The sequence below is a fragment of the Emys orbicularis genome, chromosome 3 (assembly GCF_028017835.1).
Source record: "Emys orbicularis isolate rEmyOrb1 chromosome 3, rEmyOrb1.hap1, whole genome shotgun sequence".
NCBI lineage: Eukaryota > Metazoa > Chordata > Testudines > Emydidae > Emys > Emys orbicularis.
In genome coordinates this window covers 207,564,140-207,584,979 of record NC_088685.1, presented here as the reverse complement: position 1 = coordinate 207,584,979, position 20,840 = coordinate 207,564,140, and the positions used below count along the sequence as shown (strand labels likewise).

The 20,840-nt window shown below is 42.1% G+C and overlaps 1 protein-coding gene across 1 annotated transcript in view; it reads left to right on the top strand.

The window, feature by feature from the left end:
• The window catches only part of PLCB1 (phospholipase C beta 1), a 633,260-nt gene that overhangs the window by 471,898 nt on the left and 140,522 nt on the right, over positions 1-20,840 (top strand). Inside the window, exons 13-16 of the mRNA XM_065400502.1 lie at positions 3,948-4,032; positions 4,533-4,710; positions 12,011-12,081; positions 13,053-13,149. Coding sequence (XP_065256574.1) covers positions 3,948-4,032; positions 4,533-4,710; positions 12,011-12,081; positions 13,053-13,149 — 431 coding nt within the window. The remainder of the gene's footprint in view (positions 1-3,947; positions 4,033-4,532; positions 4,711-12,010; positions 12,082-13,052; positions 13,150-20,840) is intronic.

Here is a 20,840-nt window from a genome sequence, read left to right as displayed (position 1 = left end):
GCATTGTGCTAGGTGTCGTACATACACAAAACAAAAAGAATGGTCCTTCTCCCAGAATTTCACAATCTAAGTAAAGGGACAAATATCAGTTTGTGTATTTCAAGCTTAACACATAGGGTATGTCTACATTATCTGCCAGATTGGTGGGCAGCAATCGATCCAGCGGGGATCGATTTATCGCGTCTAGTCTAGACGCGATAAATCGACCCCCAAGCGCTCTCCCATTGATTCCTGTACTCCAGCGCCGCGAGTGTGAAGACATCGCGGTGAGTAGATCTAAGTACGTCGACTTCAGCTACGTTATTCACATAGCTGAAGTTGCGTAACTTAGATCGATCCTCTTCCCCTCCCCCAGTGTAGACCAGGGCATATTGAATGTTCAAAGGTATTATGCTCCTCCTTTATCTTGTAAATAAAGTCCTTTGCCATTGCACCTTTTGGGGGTTTCTCCATTTCCCATACTGCTGGTACAGTTCCATACAGTACGGATCATTACTGCGTGGCTCATTATGTTATAAACTGTCAGTTCTTTACACACTGAGAACTGAGATATATGTAGAGTTAGATGTGGGGTTAGGACAGGATGGTACAATTTCCTGCTACGACTACTTCTAGTGAGGATAGTTCTAAACCTAAATTCTCTCTGAAGTGCTGTAAGATTTCGCTGTTGTGTAGGAGTGAAACTCTCACTACCTCCAGACATCTGGGTGATTTTTTTTTCCGTTGATGTGCCCTTTTAAAATCTAATCTTATGCCTGTTCCTAAGTTTTAGATAAATGTGGGGTTTGGTTTAAAGGGTACAGGCTTTGAACATCATACTGTCTAGGAGTGTGGATCCATTAAAAATACATACTAGTTGAGAAAATGAAGATGAATTTGCCTATAATAATTTCCCCAGGGAGGCCAGAGTTATAACAAATCCCCACTCACCCACCCACTTTCCACAGAGAGCTAGGGGTGTTTTGTGCACCCTGTCTGTTTTGCCAGTTAAATAAGGACTATAACATTCTACCTTCACCCCCAAGTCACTGCATTCTTCACCAACCATTCCCTTGAGGGTTCTTAGCTCTCTTGGCTTCCTACGCACCTTTCTAATATTATGCCTGAGGCTGAAACTGCGTCTTAACTTTCTTGCAGAACTGTCTAACTTTAAACGACAGCATTAACAAAACACTGCAGTGATTAAAAACGCAGCAGTTTAAAACCCAGCATAGCTTTGCGGAATCATTTAAAATCTACAACCATATGTATTGTGGACAACTGAAGTTTGTGACTGTTTTAACCTCTGGCTGCTAATGATGGAATCCCCCAAATGGGAGCAATGCTGAACTTTGGGAGATTCAGATGCTGAGTTAAATGCCATCCAGGCTTGGTCCCATCTCTGATTTACTCACTGTGTCATCCGCTATCTTTCCATTACCGAGTACACTGCTGGCACACAATGAATAATTAGTAATCCTAACAAGAGGACAAGCGGGGCAACAGAATGGGGTGTTAGTAATGTGAACAGTATATGTTGCTGAACTGCGAATTTATCCAAATACTTTTGGCTAGATTCTCATTTACAATAAGGCTCTTTCACACTGCCCTAAAGTACAATAGGGCTTTAAAGTAGATGCACTAGTTTATTTGTGTTTGTAAAAGGTTAGTCAAGAAGTAGATTAAAAATTCTTTCTGTCACCTGGGCAGTTGTCCTTTCAACTAGAGCTGGTTGGGGATTTTTGGACAAATTGTTTTTCATTGAAAAATGCAGATTCATCGAAATCCAAACTGTTCATGAAACAGGGTGGGGTTTGATGAGTTTTCCAACTAAAAAAAATGGGGGAGAAAAAAATGTTATTTCAGTATTTTCAAAATAAAAAATCCTGTTTTCCTGTTCAAAATGACCTTTAAAGAGGTTTTAGAAAAGAAAAAAAATGTCAAAATTGAAAATATAATGTTTCAAAATGACCAAAACCAAACATTTCAATGACCAAAACTGAATTTTGGGGGGGTTGGCTTTTTTTGGTTTATGAATATTTTCAAAATTTTCAACTTTTTCTCCAAATTGAGATGCCAAAAAAAATAAAATAACCCACAATGCTCAAAAATATTCACGAGACGAGAAAACTATTTTCCACCCAGCTTGAGTTTCAACCTCCTGTGAAGAGATATGATTGTAACAGAGGGGTTCCCAAATGTTCTGATACACAGGATTGTAACTTGCCAGGAAAAACCTAGGACCTCACCTCTTTTATATTCATTTATATAGATAATTCTGTTATGAACAATAGATGCAACTATAACTGCTTGGCGTGCCTATATGTCGTCCATGATCTGTGAATAGAAATTGATTTTTGTTTGATTTCACTAGCGAAACAAACCTGTAGTTGAACAGTTTTAACCTGTCCCTGTAGTTATAAAAAAACTGCAGCCGTAGGCTGCATTCTAAGGCTATGCAAGTGGCATTTATTATAACCTATCTGTAGTCCTAAAACTCCCATCACAATGATATCTAGACATTATTTCACTCTTGGGCCTGGTCTACACTACGACTTTAATTCGGATTTAGCTGCCTTAATTCGAATTAACGCTTGACCCGTCCACACAACGAAGCCATTTAATTCGAATTAAAGAGCCTTTTAATTCGATTTCTGTACTCCTCCTCGACGAGAGGAGTAGCGTCAAAATCGGTATTGTTAATCCGAATTAAGGTTAGTGTGGCCGCAATTCGATGTTATTGGCAATTCAATGTTATTGGCTACCCACAATGCAATGCTCTGGAAATCGATGCTACTACGGTAGCTTGGACGCACACCACCGAATTAATGGTGCCTAGTGTGGCCGAATACATTCGAATTTATAAAATCGGTTTCCTAAATTCGAATTAGATAAATTCGGATTAATCCCGTAGTGTAGACATACCCTTGGTTTGTACTTTGGGTAAACTGGCTGTAAGCACGGTCTGCTCAGTTTGGCTTATCCCTAGTGGATGTCATGAAAACCACCCAAGTAATTTACTGTAGTACGATATGATATAGGTAGACAAGCATCTGATAAGGGGAAATCTCAACAGTGGTCCACCCTACAGGCTAAAATAATCATCCAGCTACTTGCTCCAGAAGCTTGTTGCTAAGGCCTGGTCTACATTTGGAAGATGTTGCTGATCAGTATAGCTATACCAGCAAAGCTCTCCTATACCAAAAGAGTGTGCTTATGCCTGTTTTCCAAACACCATATAAGCTATATCAGCCTAAGCAGAATTATGCCATTATGACTGCACTGAAAATAGGTCTTTTGCTAACAAAGCTTTGGCAGTAAAAAAAAAAAAAAAAAGTTTCTAGTGTAGAACTGGCTATAGGGTGACCATGTTTGAGAAAGTTTCTATGTGACTCTTTGCAAAATGTTGGAAGTGCCATTAAAAAGGAAAATCCTGTTTCTCTTTTTTGTTTCCTCCACTTTACATTCTCAAGTTAAAAAAAAAAGAAAAAGCAAAGCACAATGGGGGTGGGGGGGGAGAGAGTAAAGGCATAGATATACCTTGAAAATCCTTGATGTGACCTAAAAGTATGATGAAGGAAAACATTTTTCAATAGGTTGTCTACAAGAGCCAAACATGTGTAACCATTTATTTCTATCACTCCCACAACTGATATATTCAGTTTTTATATTCTGTAAAGTGCATGTGAATATTTGTCTCTATGTGACAAGTTCAGTTTCACTATTTATGACTTCACATGGCCAGTGCCTTTATTGTACTATTTCATGTATAATCCCTGTGATAAGAGCCGTCAGAGAAGTCAGAATAATTGCATGATGAATCTAGATCATTGTGAACAATTTACAATGATAGGATCAGGAAATTATCCTTTCATCTAGTTAAGGGATATTAGATTTTTCCATTACAGCTGCTTTCAGCCTGCAGTAGGAATAAGTCTCACTTAATTCTATCCTTTCCCCCCTTCTAGCCCTAAGCAGCAAGCCAAAATGGCAGAATATTGCAGATTAATTTTTGGAGATGCACTGCTCATGGATCCACTGGAAAAATACCCAGTAAGACAGTTTGGTATTTCCTGATCATAAACATATGTATGAATATTTATTTGCATATTTCAGTTTTCTGTTGTTCTTCATATACCGCCTTAAAAGATAGAAGCTGCTACCTTTGGGGGTTTGGGGTTTTTTAAAGTAATTTATGCTATTATTGGTTTAAGCATATGGTTTCTGATCTGGAGATTATTGTGATCTAATCCTCTAAATCAAAATTGGCTCTGACATCTACTCTTTTATAATCTGGGCTTTCACATTTGAAATAATACTTCTTATGGTTTTTATTGTAGCTATTTCATAGTGCATTTTTTTCTTTTTCTTCTAAAGCGCCTTCATTGGTGCTGTGTTGTTTAGCACAGAGCCTACCTGTTGTGCAAACCACGCTTCATCTGAAAATGGGGTTACATTTTGGACTGCACAACTGTACATTGTATCCTGGGAAGAATGAGAAGCTGGCATGGGACCTTGTTATTTATTACACATCTCTCCTTCTTTCCTCTAAGCTTGAAAGTGGCATTCCCCTTCCAAGCCCTATGGACTTGATGTACAAAATTCTGGTGAAGAATAAAAAGAAATCACAAAAGTCTGCCGACGGAAGTTCAAAAAAGAAGCTCTCTGAGCAGGCGTCCAACACGTGCAGTGATACGTCCAGTGGGTTTGAACCCTCATCTCCTGGAGCAGGTAAAAGTTGATCTCCCAAACACATTACTGCCTGAAACCTAAGGAGCCCAATTGTGATTGACACTAAGTCCTGTTTACACCACCCTGTAAGTGTAAAGGTGCCTCAGTGTGGGTCTAGCCCAATGGCTGGTATGTTACTTACTTAGGGCAAAGTGCTGTCCCCTGACAAAAGCCAAGTCAACGGGCTTTGCTCAAGTGGTCTAAGCTGGGTTGAGGCTCAGGAGTTTTTCCTGCTAATCTAATGACCTGGTGCATTGTGTTGTGTGCAATAGTATCTAGCCACCCTCCCCATACATACTTAGGGAGTTTAGTATATGGTTAGCTCCTCCAGCCTGTCAATGCCATGGGCCCAAACTTCAACGCAAAGGGAAGCACCATAGAGCAGAGCAGGGAAATGACATCCCTTGAAGGGCCTTTTTGCATCTTAGCTCTGTGCACAGTGAAACTGCAGTGGTTCTGCTGTATTTAAGACAGAATGTAGCGGGGGATTTGGCTCTCAAAATCCCAGAGCCCCATTCACTGCTGCCTCACATCTAGTAGGGTCACATGCACCAGTGCAAAGTGGGTGTAAAATGCTAGCACATCAGAATGGTATCATTTTGCACCCACTTACTTTGCATTGGGGAAAATGACTACACAAGGTGCAGGGCCAGGGTAAATCGGGACCTGCATCTTGTATTACTTCATGGCATATTCTCAGCTCAATGCACCAATATTTAACCATGTGACTCCCATTAATTCCCACTCCTCCATATGAAAATACACTGCTCTGTTCCCATTTTACTCACCTAAATAAAACAAATAAATGGATTAGCCTGGGCTGTACATTCCTCTGGGCAGAGAACGGATTCATTTTCCTGAGACACTGCAGTTACCAATACATGGATGTAGATTATTTGCATTTACTTAGCTTTGATTTTTCTAATTATCAACACACTCTGCTCTTACTTTTATACCCGTAGCTGCTCCCACCCACACGCAATGCACAGTCCTTACTGTTCATGCAGCTAGAGTTTACACTCTTTCTAGTGTAAACCTTCTGTACTGAAGAAGGTAAAAAACTTGCTCCAGGCTAAAACTGGGCAAACTAAGTTGAAGAGCAATTTCCAATAAATAAAATATATAAAAGTATCTTTATCTGCTTTTTGATTTGAGAGCAATATATCTATCTACCCGAGTTCACTAAGATTTGTTCTGCACTCCGATAACAAACAACATTAAATTGTTGTTTTTTTAAGTTCCTATGTTCTAGTGAGAAACAGGTAAAATAATATTGAAACTAATTATCCAGTACAATTGGTGATTATAGGGATCTTAGCCAATGGGAAGCAGTAGGTAAGAACAGATTTAAAATTTTTATTAAAGTTAATGTTTAAAATCAAATTTACACAAGTTAAGAAGGAAGGTACTGTACATCTGGGGTCAGGCTTGGGTTATGAGGGATTACAAGTGTCGGTTACAAGGTTCATAAGGTATATACATAGTACATAACCAGCATAGACCCAGATTGGATAAGTGATCTCGGGTACGCCACTCATCGAATGTATTTAGAGTCCAAGTCAGTATTGGTGTAGTGAATAAGTACATGGGTGGGGTGCGTCCCTTGGTTTGTCAGGGAAGGAAGGAAGTCGGTTATTTCCTGACTGGCGTTCTCGATTACTCGACTTGGTACTGACGATGTCCCGTGATGTGCTCCGTGTATACACCTCTACCCCGATATAACGCTGTCCTCGGGAGCCAAAAAATCTTACTGCGTTATAGGTGAAACCGCGTTATATCGAACTTGCTTTGATCCACCGGAGTGCACAGCCCCACCCCCCTGGAGCGCTGCTTTACCGCGTTATATCCGAATTCATGTTATATTGGGTCACGTTATATCGGGGTAGAGGTGTATGTCGGACACCATGAGCTGTCTCATGAGCCGGGTGTAGCGTCAACCGACTCCGCACGCTCTCAGCACCGGCTCGTTGTGAGGGTCCCACGCGCCCAGGGCTCTCACGACCAGGGCGTGGATCTGGACCTCATAGCCCTGGGCAATTGGTGATTATAGGGATCTTAGCCAATGGGAAGCAGTAGGTAATACTACATTTCTTGTTGGTCACTAGCTGATTTCTTGAATGCAGATTTAAAACAGGAAGGTTATCATCATGTATTAGTTGTATCATGATAGCGCATAGAAATCCCATGTGGGATCAGCGCCCCATTGTGCAGGGCACTGTTCACACACATCATAAAAGACAGTCTCTGCCCTGAAGAGCTTGCAACCTAAACAGTTATTGTAGGCAGATAGCATGGCCCAAAATTAAGGTTGCCTAACAGTTTGCATTATAAGACCCCGTTTACAGTTGCTTATAACTTTGCCAAACTTTAAGCATTAGGGGTGACATTTTCTATGCCAGGTGTCAGCCTGTCATGTAATTAAAGACTATCATAATGCATACACACAGGACAGCTGAATTAAGGTAGCACAGGCAACTTAAATTCCTAACTTTTGATTGTGTGATTTTTTGCAAGCTTAAAGTTCTTGTAATGTAGGTTTTTTAAAAATCTATTATTTCAATGTCTTTATAGCGGTATACAGGACTTGTGAGAATAAGGACTTGCCTTGACAAGCAGTGTTGCATAGTCAATAAAGCACTGGACTGGGACTTGGGAGACCTAGCGTCTATTCTTTGCTTGCCCACTGGCCTGCTGGGTGACCTTGGTCAAGTCACGACACTGCCTTGTGCCTCAGTTTCCCCTTCTGAAAAATGGAGATATGATTCTGACCTCCTTTGTTAAGCACTTGTGAGATCTGTGGATGAAAAGTGCTGAATAAGTGCTGGGTATTATTATTACATGAGAAAGTTGTGCCCGTTTAATTACAGGTGCAATTTAAAACCGTTTTACTCAAACTGATGCAAAAGGTGCAGAGACTTGTATTTCATTTTAAGCTAGGCTTTAGTTGAAAGTGATTTGGGACAGTCTTAAAGATGACTTTTGGATGTACTTATAAGCAAAATATAGCAGCAAAATATTATTATTAATAACCCAAAATAAGTGTGTTCACACAAGGGTTTGCACCTGATTCACTAAGTTGGTTTATAAACTTTTTAAAGTCACTTTTCTGTGAGTTGAAAATGCCTGTATCCCACCAGCTTCACTGCAGCATTGTATGCTGGCCAAATCATCAGACTTTGAGAAATTGGTTTGGATTAGAGCTTCATTTTGGCAAAAGAAAATCTCATTCCTAGCATCGTGGTATTTTGTTCCCTTTCCATATTACCTCTGTTCGCGCATTGGCGGTAGATTGTTTTTCATGGGCTTGACGTGGACGGATTATTTAGTATAAAGGCCCAAAGCAACTGACAGCTCAAAGTAGCCAAGTTTGGATAACTGCTAAGTGCCTGGCTAACATTTAAAAATAGTGGGGCAAATTCTTAACCCTTCCCTCTTAGGGTGAAATTCACTATGGTCTACAGAGGAACTATTCATGGAAAGTTGCAGGAGTGTTAGGGGAAGATGAAGGAGGCATATGTGCTCCCTGGGTGACTGAGTAAAAATGGATTAAAGCTTTTAGAACTAGCTCCTCAGCTGGTGTGAATCAGCATTGTGCTGTTGTAGTCAGGGCCGGCTCCAGGCACCAGCCTGGCAAGCAGGTGCTTGGGGCGGCCGCTCCGGAGGGGGGCGGCACATCCAGGTATTCGGCGGCAATTCGGCGGACGGTCCCTCACTCCTGCTCGGAGCAAAGGACCTCCTGCCGAATTGCCGCCGCAGATCGTGATCGCGGCTTTTTTTTTTTTTTTTTTGGGCTGCTTGGGGCGGCCAAAACCCTGGAGCCGGCCCTGGTTGTAGTCTGAGGAGCTTTGCCGATTTACACCAGCCGAGGAGCTGGCCCATTGCCAGCTGTCAGCAAGTGACCGCTTTAAATTTACAAGCTAAATAAAATGAGCTCCTAAATCTAAAAAGTATGTGAGCACTGAAAGGTATCCAAAGAGTAAATAAAAGGTGCTTTCCCGCACAAGGTGTTGCTGCAGGTTGATTGAATCATAGAATATCAGGGTTGGAAGGGACCTCAGGAGGTCATCTAGTCCAACCCCCCCGCTCAAAGCAGGACCGATCCCCAACTAAATCATCCCAGCCAGGGCTTTGTCAAGCCTGACCTTAAAAACCTCTAAGGAAGGAAATTCCACCACCTCCCTAGGTAACCCATTCCAGTGCTTCACCACCCTCCTAGTGAAAAAGTTTTTCCTAATATCCAACCTAAACCTCCCCCACTGCAACTTGAGACCATTACTTCTTGTTCTGTCATCTGGTACCACTGAGAACAGTCTAGATCCATCCTCTTTGGAACCCCCTTTCAGGTAGTTGAAAGCAGATATCAAATCCTGCCTCATTCTTCTCTTCTGCAGACTAAACAATCCCAGTTCCCTCAGCCTCTCCTCATAAGTCATGTGCTCCAGCCCCCTAATCATTTTTGTTGCCCTCCGCTGGACTTTTTCCAATTTTTTGAGCTATATTGGTGCAGTTTAGACTGCTAACAGAACTGCACAAGTGAATTTTACATTTTTATTCACTGAGACAGGGATTTGCAAAGGGGCCTAAAGCGGTTCTGAATTTCATTCAATATTGGACCCCTAATTCTCTTAGGCTTCTTTGGAAACCCCAGTATCTAGCACCATCTCTTATCTGACTGCATACATAGTGCTCAAATATCTGTAGTCAGACTCTGTTCAACTATCCTTCCCCCCCCGCCATGGTTTTCATTGTAGCTTCATCTAACGTCATAAATCCAGATCCTCAGCTGGTGTAAATTCCAGTAGCACTACAACAGTCAGTGGAGCTCTGGCAAGCTGAGGATCTGACCCATAGTTTCTAAAGCTGTATTAATTTGCAGTATTTGTTTGTAGACCCGTACATGTACATAAGAGGGGATGCCCCAGAGGGAATGGACAGAACAGGGAATCATCAAGTGATCCATCCCCTGTCGCCCATTCCCAGCTTCCTGCAAACAGAGTGTTCCACAGCTGCAGTTTATGCTGTCCCAGGAGAACCCTGGGAAGTGAGAATTGATCTAACCGGGGATTTTTCAGTTAAACCTTTTAAAATAAATAGGTAATATGTTGCCGATTTCCCTGCATGGACACATCTGGTAATAATAAGCTGCAAACCAACGGGTGCCACCAATATATACTAATCTCAGCAGGCAAGTTTGCCATAATCTGCCTCGTCTTCCCTTTTAATGGACTCTAGGAAGTGCTTTTTGCTAATCTAAATGAATAAATTAAGAGATTCATCGCCAGTGGCTGTTACTGGAAATCCAGCGAGAACACTTCAGGCTCTTAGCAATACATTCAAGTTCCCCAAGCTATCCCCTGAGCCTGTTGAGCAATCATGTTATTTTCTTCAATGAAATGTTCAGACAAAGATTTTTTCGTGAATAAAGACATGACATATCAACACCAGTGTCTGGGAGGAAACCCAGCCTGGGGAAACATAGCTCAGTTGAGAAAGTAGCCCATGTTGCTTTCATTATATGTGCTCTACATAGTCAATAGGGGTCGTTAAGTTGACTTCAGTTGGCTTTGAATCAGGCCATGAATTGAGACGAAGAATCGGGACTGAATTACCTCTTCCCCCCCAAGGAGGAAGATTGTGGCATTGTGGATAAATTCTCACATTGCAGGTTGTTTTTGCAGCAGGCAAGGATGTTAGCCGTTCCTGGTGCCAAAAGAAAATTGCTTTGCCGTGGCTAACGGAGAAAAGTGAAAACCGTGGGCAAAAGGTTGTGAAATAAACAGATTTATGCAGCCTGTCATAAAACATATTGACCTAGCAGGTCCATGTAGGCATCTGCTGTGTAAGTTAAAGCTCAGTTTTGATGGCTTCTTTCTGAAAGTAAAACCTACAGTAGAAATTTCTAAGGAGAAAGATAAGGCTGCATTTTTTGTTTAACGTGATTGTTTCCTGAAAGCACTATAATAAGAGTATGTTATTTGGAGAGAAAATGTTTCTTTGATTTAGTAACAAATTAATCTGTCTTGCCCATAGGGTTTTGATTGGTATAAAATAACTGAGAACAAGGCTTAAAAATCTGTGTGATTCAGTCTCATCTACTCATTCAGTACTTTTTGAGTAAAAGAATGCTATTTAAGCAGCTTCTTCACATTGTTTAGTTTGCACTGTCCTCTGCTGGTATGTACGTGATATGCTACCTCAGAGCTGACTGCTAGGAAAACATGCAGGGACAGAAACAGTGAAATAGCTCCATTGAAATCAAAGGAACTATTGCCAGTTTATAGCCACTGAGTATCTGCCTCACAATTTTCAATATATTATGATAATAAAAATATTAAATATTTTAATTTAACCCAAAACATTATTTACTGAATAAGTACATTGTTGTTAGCAGTAATAACTAAGTTTATTACAGTAGTGCATAAGGGCTAATGGAGAATGCAGCCCCATTGTGTTAGGCACTGTACAAACAAAGAGGTTACAGTCTAAGTAATGGTACTTATATAGTCTCCGTTGCCATGGTTTCTGAGCACCTCAGGATCTTTAATGTATTTATCCTTACAACACCCTTGTGAGGTAGGGAGGTGCTATTATCCCCATTTTACAGAAGGAGAACTGAGGCATAAAGAAAAAGGTAAGTGACTTGCCCAACATCACACAGGACATCTGTGGCAGAGGAGAGACTTGAACTCAAGTCAGCCCAAGTCCTAACTATTGGACTATCCTTGGTAAATAATATGGGATATTGTATATGCACGGACTATCACAATGCAGCATTTTTTTTTTTTTAGTTCATTATTCTAACATCTAAACTGCTGTTCTGAATCACTGTTTTGTTGACCACAAAAGTCCTTTACAAAGATACAAAGGAATTGTTTGTTTGATAGGCAAATTCCCCAAAGTAAGTCAGCGATGTTGAGGATGGCTAAACCACTCAAGACAGTGAATTTGGTGTTTTATATAAGAGGCAGTCCCTCTAAAATAGTGGTTCTCAAACTTTTGTACTGGTGACCCCTTTCACATAGCAAGCCTCTGAGTACGACCCCCCTTATAAATTAAAAACATGTTTTGATATATTTAACACCATTATAAATGTTGACTGCAAAGCGGGGTTTGGGATGGAGGCTGACAGCTCGCGACCCCCCCATGTAATAACCTCGCGACCCCCGAGGGGTCCCAACCCAAAGTTTGAGAATCCCTGCCCTAAAATGTTGAACCCTCTAAAGCAACAGTACTTGAAGGTAGTCTTGGTATTATAATCATTGTTTCAGCCAACAATTGTATTGTAATTAAAATGTTGCAGGAGAAGCAGAGATCGAGAGTGACGATGACGATGACTATGATGATGACTGCAAAAAATCGTCAACGGATGAAGTAAGGATTTAAATATTTTGAAATAGTGCTGGAATGATTCTGGTCCTTTAATTTGGCTTGCATTACTAAGTGTTGGACTGCCATCTAGCGGAAAAAGGAAAACATGCACTTAAAACATAATACGAACTTCAGAAATATTTGCCAATAATCTTAAAAGGATTCTTAAACAACACGTGCACATTGTTGCTCACTTTATTCATATTTTAACTTAGTAAAATAAGATATAATTAATCAGTTTTAGACAGCTACTTCTTTATTATGTGTGTGTGTGTGTGTGTGTATATATATGTATGTATATATGTGTATACCTATATCTGTATATATACAAGCTTATATATAACTATGCTGTGACAGCTCTGTGTTGAAATCTGTAGGAGACACACTTATTATTATTCATTTATATGGGTGCTCACAATGTGCTCAGCACTTTTCAGAAGATAAGGTAATGCAGTCTGTTCCCCAGGGATCTTACAGGCATGTATAAGGTCTTAAAATATCAGCTATGTGTTTTAACTTTTAAATAGAGGGTAAGGTCTCCTCTTCATAAATCTGTGAAACTCCCACAAGGCTAATTAAGACTATTTCACATGTCCATTCCTTTTGTCCCCTTGAAATTCCTCCTTCCCTCCAAGAGTTTCACGTCTTTCAGAGTGAATTTCATTGGCTAACATCCTGTTAACAAAAACAAACAAAAATGACTCCCTTCCTCTAGATGACGAGCCTAAGGGGGATAAGCCAAGCCACATATCAAAGGGAAATAGGCCAGATAATCTGCATATACAAATAAATAATGATCTATTGGACATTGATCCCACACCCACTAAAGTAAATGGTAAAGCTCCCATTGACTTTGCTGTAGCAGGTAACGGGCACTTGGAGTCTTAGATATATAAAGTCTACTTTATAGAAATCCCACCAGTGACGTTTGATATGCACTAAACACAAAGCCTTCCCTTGTATCCTTGTTCTAGGGCACTGCTGGCAGAGAAGCCATGGCCACTGAAGAAATGTCTAACCTGGTGAACTACATACAGCCAGTGAAGTTTGAGTCATTTGAGATATCAAAAAGTAAGTAATCTAAATATCCATAGCATCATTTTATACTGGGAATTACTTAGGAGGTCGCTTTCTTATCTCAATTGGAATTATTTGAACATACTATGGGGCAGATCCTCAACCTGTGTAAATTCAGTTGTCATATCTCCATGGAAGTCAAGTAGACCCCATTGGAGGATCTGTCCCGATGAGTATAGGAGAAGAGTGCTTAGAGAACTGATGACTCTCTGCTTTTCTCTCTTTAATGCATTGCATAAATCCTGTTAAGAGTATTAGGAACTACGCACATGTATCAAGGGACAGTAGATCCACATTCATTTTGAGATAGGCTTTGGTCTAAACATTCAGTTTTGTCTATGGTAAACATTGGTACGCAGTGTGTGCGGCAGGTTCCACAAAGTTTCTGGAATTGAAAAAGTCTTTGCTCATCAAATTAAATGTCCATGAATAAACAGTGTCAGAAAAGCAAGGCATATTGTCCACTTTTGAACAATGAGATTGTGAGCATTGAGTGAGAAACAGCAAGTGCTTTTACGCTGTGCCCACATTGCACGTATAACAGATAAAGTATAAACACAGAGCCCACCCCTCATGTCAATCTATCTTTTCTGCCACAGCCTAGGCTATAACTTCATCCCCCGCTGATTTTTCACTGATAAGTCTTGCTGGGAATGCACTTTGCAGCATCGTTAATAAACAGAGCAGCAGCATTTCCTGTCTAAGAGCAGAACCCCCTACCATCTCCCTGCGCTTTTTCATGGTGTTTTGACAGGAGACAACATGTTCTTGACATTTCTTTTTTGTTAAAGCAGCGTATCGCGTTTTAATTTTTAAATCCTGGATTTAGGAGGCCCTTGAAGACCAGGGTTATGGGTGCCTAAATCCATTACCTCTATACAAGATTTTACATCTACCGATCCTTGTATTGCAGTTGCTATGAGTGTGATGACGAGTGCTTCATCAGAAGCAAATTAAGTTCGGCCGATCGCGGCTCCCAGTGTCCACGGTTCGCTGCTCCAGGCCAATGGGAGCTGCGGGAAGCAGCACAGGCCGAGGGACGTACTGGCCACCGCTTCCAGCAGCTCCCATTGGCCTGGAGCAGCGAACCGCGGCCACTGGGAGCCGCGATCGGCCGAACCTGCGGACGCGGCAGGTAAACAAACCAGCCCGGCCCGCCAGGGGCTTTCCCTGCACAAGCGGCGGAACAAGTTTGGGAACCACTGGTATAGAGATTCACAGGCTTCAGTTCACTCATCTTGTTTGATTCATACAGAACCCATATTCTGACTAGTAAAAAAATGAACTTCGAAGGGCTTGGATATTTGGATGCTTATTCAAATTCCCAAACTGTTCTGTTGCCTCAATGACAATACCGGTGGCTAGTCCTACACTAGCCGCCCCACACACACTCCACAGTGTTCCCATCGATAGGGCTGGAGCAAGGGTGGGAAATGTGAAACGCAATGCTAATACAGACAAGGCCTCCATCTCTATATAAAATAGGGACTACGATGGGACTCGGCTTGCTGAAGATGAGTGCAGAGAAGGTATTTCTTGTTGGAGGGGAACATCTACAGAGCGTGACAGGGACTCTGTCCCCGTTAGAAGCTAAAGGCTGTGACTGATAGTATTGAGAGGCCTTTGAGAGGCTAGTAGTTCCTAAAGAAAGAGGGTGCTGGAAGAAGACCTCAGTGAGTTCCAGTAGCTTGCTGCTGAACAGTGCACAAAGCACCCATCCCAGCAGCAAGGAGCATGGAGCTGAAACAATCCAGCTTGTAGGATGGTCTCTACCCCGAGCACAGCCAGGCTTTGTTTTGGTTTATATGGCAGGTGCGTGGGAGTATTTCTCAGCCAGCTGCATTAGCGTTGTTGGCCTTCACCAAAACAGTGGGTGCTAAGGAGGGATTTGAATAAAGAGAAGGTGGTGGCCTTGGGCAGCATGGGCAAAAACCACAACGATTTAAGTGTGGAAAGAAAACAAGGAGTGTGGTGAAGCAGCAGGCAGCGGTGCTGCAAAAGGAGTGAGGACTCAGTGAAGATTTAACACCCGATGGAACCTGCAGTGATCCTGGTGCACTGTAGCCTTTGAGCCTATAAGGCTGTCTCGAGAATAGTTCCCACCATCTGGTTTTGCTGCTCCTCTTACCAGCAGCTCTCTTTCCCCTGTGCTGTGCTCGCGAATACAGCTCCTTCACCTGTGGGGGTGGTGCTCACCTTCTGGCTCCCTCTAAGGATGGGGAGAACATAAGAACATAAGAACATAAGAAAGGCCGTACTGGGTCAGACCAAAGGTCCATCTAGCCCAGTATCTGTCTACCGACAGTGGCCAATGCCAGGTGCCCCAGAGGGAGTGAACCTAACAGGCAATGATCAAGTGATCTCTCTCCTGCCATCCATCTCCATCCTCTGACGAACAGAGGCTAGGGACACCATTCTTACCCATCCTGGCTAATAGCCATTTATGGACTTAGCCACCATGAATTTATCCAGTCCCCTTTTAAACATTGTTATAGTCCTAGCCTTCACAGCCTCCTCAGGTAAGGAGTTCCACAAGTTGACTGTGCGCTGCGTGAAGAAGAACTTCCTTTTATTTGTTTTAAACCTGCTGCCTATTAATTTCTTTTGGTGACCCCTAGTTCTTGTATTATGGGAATAAGTAAATAACTTTTCCTTATCCACTTTCTCAACATCACTCATGATTTTATATACCTCTATCATGTCCCCCCTTAGTCTTCTCTTTTCCAAACTGAAGAGTCCTAGCCTCTTTAATCTTTCCTCATATGGGACCCTCTCTAAACCCTTAATCATTTTAGTTGCTCTTTTCTGAACCTTTTCTAGTGCTATAATATCTTTTTTGAGGTGAGGAGACCACATCTGTACACAGTATTCGAGATGTGGGCGAACCATGGATTTATATAAGGGCAATAATATATTCTCAGTCTTATTCTCTATCCCCTTTTTAATGATTCCTAACATCCTGTTTGCTTTTTTGACTGCCTCTGCACACTGCGTGGACATCTTTAGAGAACTATCCACGATGACGCCAAGATCTTTTTCCTGACTCGTTGTAGCTAAATTAGCCCCCATCATGTTGTATGTATAGTTGGGGTTATTTTTTCCAATGTGCATTACTTTACATTTATCCACATTAAATTTCATTTGCCATTTTGTTGCCCAATCACTTAGTTTTGTGAGATCTTTTTGAAGTTCTTCACAATCTGCTTTGGTCTTAACTATCTTGAGTAGTTTAGTATCATCTGCAAACTTTGCCACCTCACTGTTTACCCCTTTCTCCAGATCATTTATGAATAAATTGAATAGGATAGGTCCTAGGACTGACCCTTGGGGAACACCACTAGTTACCCCTCTCCATTCTGAGAATTTACCATTAATTCCTACCCTTTGTTCCCTGTCCTTTAACCAGTTCTCAATCCATGAAAGGACCTTCCCTTTTATCCCATGACAGCTTAATTTACATAAGAGCCTTTGGTGAGGGACCTTGTCAAAGGCTTTCTGGAAATCTAAGTACACTATGTCCACCGGATCCCCCTTGTCCACATGTTTGTTGACCCCTTCAAAGAACTCTAATAGATTAGTAAGACACGATTTCCCTTTACAGAAACCATGTTGACTATTGCTCAAGAGTTTATGTTTTTCTATGTGTCTGACAATTTTGTTCTTTACTATTGTTTCAACTAATTTGCCCGGTACCGACGTTAGACTTACCGGTCTGTAATTGCCGGGATCACCCCTAGAGCCCTTTTTAAATATTGGCGTTACATTAGCTAACTTCCAGTCATTGGGTACCGAAGCCGATTTAAAGGACAGGTTACAAACCTTAGTTAATAGTTCCGCAACTTCACATTTGAGTTCTTTCAGAACTCTTGGGTGAATGCCATCTGGTCCCGGTGACTTGTTAATGTTGAGTTTATCAATTAATTCCAAAACCTCCTCTAGTGATACTTCAATCTGTGACAGTTCCTCAGATTTGTCACCTACAAAAGCCATCTCAGGTTTGGGAATCTCCCTAACATCCTCAGCCGTGAAGACTGAAGCAAAGAATCCATTTAGTTTCTCCGCAATGACTTTATCATCTTTAAGCGCTCCTTTTGTATTTTCATCGTCAAGGGGCCCCACTGGTTGTTTAGCAGGCTTCCTGCTTCTGATGTACTTAAAAAACATTTTGTTATTACCTTTGGAGTTTTTGGCTAGCCGTTCTTCAAACTCCTCTTTGGCTTTTCTTATTACACTCTTGCACTTAAGTTGGCAGTGTTTGTGCTCCTTTCTATTTGCCTCACTAGGATTTGACTTCCACTTTTTAAAGGAAGTCTTTTTATCTCTCACTGCTTCTTTTACATGGTTGTTAAGCCACGGTGGCTCTTTTTTAGTTCTTTTACTGTTTTTCTTAATTTGGGGTATACATTGAAGTTGAGCCTCTATTATGGTGTCTTTAAAAAGGGCCCACGCAACTTGCAGGGATTTCACTTTAGTCACTGAACCTTTTAACTTTTGTCTAACTAACCCCCTCATTTTTGTATAGTTCCCCCTTTTGAAATTAAAGGCCACAGTGTTGGGCAGTTGAGGTGTTCTTCCCACCACAGGGATGTTGAATGCTATTGTATTATGGTCACTATTTCCAAGCGGTCCCGCTATAGTTACCTCTTGGACCAGCTCCTGCGCTCCACTCAGGATTAAATCTAGAGTCGCCTCTCCCCTTGTGGGTTCCCGTACTAGCTGCTCCATGAAGCAGTCATTTAAAGTATCGAGAAATTTTATCTCTGCAGTTTTATCTCTGCAGAGTTCTCTCCTCCCTCTGTTATCTCTCTGCAGGAGCAGGGAAAACTCTTGTTCAGTTTTTGCCTGTTTCCACTTGGCTTCTCGTTCTGATTGCACAGAGCAGGCCGGGCTCTTCAATCCACGGGTGACTGCAACAAAATTACTTCTAAGACCAACCTAGGTCAATTGGCCTCCACTGTGCCTCTGGCTTGTATTTTGCCTCGGAGAGCTTTGTGAGGCAACAGAGCTCACTCAGATGTCACAGACACTCACTAATTGCTTCATTTCAAGAGAGGTGCCAAGGCATTGGGTGAATGGGAATCAGCTCTCAATACTGTAGCCACTTCTGTGCAAGCGACATGGCTTGGAATTTGCTGGAATGAAAGGCTTTTTTTTCTGAGGGGTCCGTGCCTCATGTGCAAAACGAATTTGGGGAAAATTTAAAGGAGAACTTACTTAAGCCACAGGGGGTTTGACCCGGCTTTTCCATTTCAGGATGCCATTCTGGTGCGTAGAAACGCTGTGCACACGTCTCACTAGAGGGAATAACAGACACAAAAGGGAGCTATTCCTTTTAAGTTAAATATGCAAATTGCAGCCAGCTCTATGCATTTAGCCCAATCAAGCCATGAGCTTAGGCTGTCTCTCCCCTCCCGCTGTGACTGTTTTACGGCAGGTAAGAGGTCTGGAGCAGTGTAAAGGATCCCTAAAAACTCTGGGTCAGCCCATGGGGTGGGACTGGGGACTGGGCCACAACACATAGCATTGCAGAGATTCTAGGCAGCATTGCCAGGTCGCTGTAACTTGGAGAGATTCTGAGGATGACCTAAGTTACACTGAGGGCTTCTCCAGTCTCTGCAACTGTCTAAAATCAACTGTATGCAAAGGTGGCTTAAAGCCACCAGAAGCCTCCTACTCGTGTGCTGCGAGTTCTGTGCTCTGCTTCTCACGGTATATTTACACTGCCAAAAAACAACAACATGGCAGTGAGTCTCAGAGCTCAAATTAATGGATGCGGGCTCCTGGGACTCGCAATAAATTAAGGCAACTACTTAGGGAAGTGGATTGGGCTAACATACTTAGAGAGCTAAAGGCAGATGAGGCCTGGGATTATTTCAAGCTGAAGTTGCACAAGCTGTCCGAGGCCTGTATCCCGAGAAAGGGGAAACGGTTAGTAGGCAGGAGAATTAGACCTAGCTGGATGAGCGGGCGTCTCAAAGGGGCGATTAAGAAAAAACAGAAAGCGTACAAAGAATGGAAGAGGGGAGAGATCGGCAAGGAAACCTACCTTATTGAGGTCAGAGCATGTAGGGATGCGGTGAGAAAGGCCAAAAGCCGTGTAGAGTTGGACCTCGCGAGGGGAATTAAATCCAATAGTAAGAGGTTTTATAGCCATATAAATAGGAAGAAAACAAAAAAAGAGGAAGTGGGACCGCTGAAGCATGTAGATGGAGTGGAGATTAAGGATAATCTAGGCATGGCACAATATCTAAATGAATATTTTGCGTCGGTGTTTAATAAGGCTAATGAAGGGCTTAGGAATAGAGGGAGCGGGACAGAGGGGAATAAAGGAGGGGCGATTGCAATTACAGTATCAGAGGTGGAAGCCAAACTTGACCAGCTAAATGGGACTAAATCGGGCGGACCGGATGATCTCCATCCTAGAATATTGAAGGAGCTGGCGCGAGAAATTGCAAGCCCCTTGGCGATAATTTTTAATAAATCTGTAAACTCGGGGGTGGTACCAATGGACTGGAAAATAGCTAATGTGGTTCCTATTTTTAAGAAGGGGAAAAAAAGTGACCCGGGTAACTACAGGCCTGTTAGTTTAACTTCTGTAGTATGCAAGGTCTTGGAAAAAAATTTGAAGGAAAAAGTAGTTAAGGACCTTGAGGTGAATGGCAATTGGGACAAATTACAACATGGGTTTACGAAAGGCAGATCGTGCCAAACCAACTTGATCTCCTTCTTTGAGAAAGTAACAGACCTTCTAGATAAAGGAAATGCGGTGGATCTAATTTACCTCGATTTTAGTAAAGCGTTTGATACTGTGCCGCACGAGGAATTATTGGTTAAATTAGAAAAGATGGGGATCGATATGAAATTCCAGAGGTGGATAAAGAACTGGTTAAAGGGGAGACTGCAGCGGGTAGTACTGAAAGGTGAACTGTCGGGTTGGACGGAGGTCACCAGTGGGGTTCCTCAAGGTTCGGTTTTGGGTCCGATTTTATTCAATCTATTCGTTACTGACCTCGGAACCGAATGTAGGAGTGGGCTGATAAAGTTTGCGGATGACACAAAGTTGGGAGGTATTGCCAATTCGGAGAAGGATCGGGATATTCTGCAGGGAGACTTGGATGACCTTGTAAATTGGAGTAACAATAATAGGATGAGATTTAATAGTGAGAAGTGTAAGGTGATGCATTTAGGGATGACTAACAAGAATTTTAGTTATAAGTTAGGGACGCATAGGTTGGAAGTGACGGAGGAGGAGAAGGACCTCGGAGTCCTGGTTGATCGCAGGATGACTATGAGTCGGCAATGTGACGTGGCTGTGAAAAAAGCTAATGCGATTTTGGGATGCGTTAGGCGAGGTATTTCTAGTAGGGACAGGGAGGTGCTGCTTCCGTTATACAAGGCGCTGGTGAGACCTCATTTGGAGTACTGTGTGCAGTTCTGGTCTCCTATGTTTAAAAAGGATGAACTCAAACTGGAACGGGTACAGAGAAGGGCCACTAGGATGATCCGAGGAATGGAAAACCTTTCCTATGAAAGGAGACTCGAGGAGCTCGGTTTGTTTAGCCTAACCAAAAGAAGGCTGAGGGGGGATATGATTGCTCTCTTTAAATATATCAAAGGGATTAATACCAAGGAGGGAGAGGAATTATTTCAGCTCAGTAGTAATGTGGACACGAGAACGAATGGAT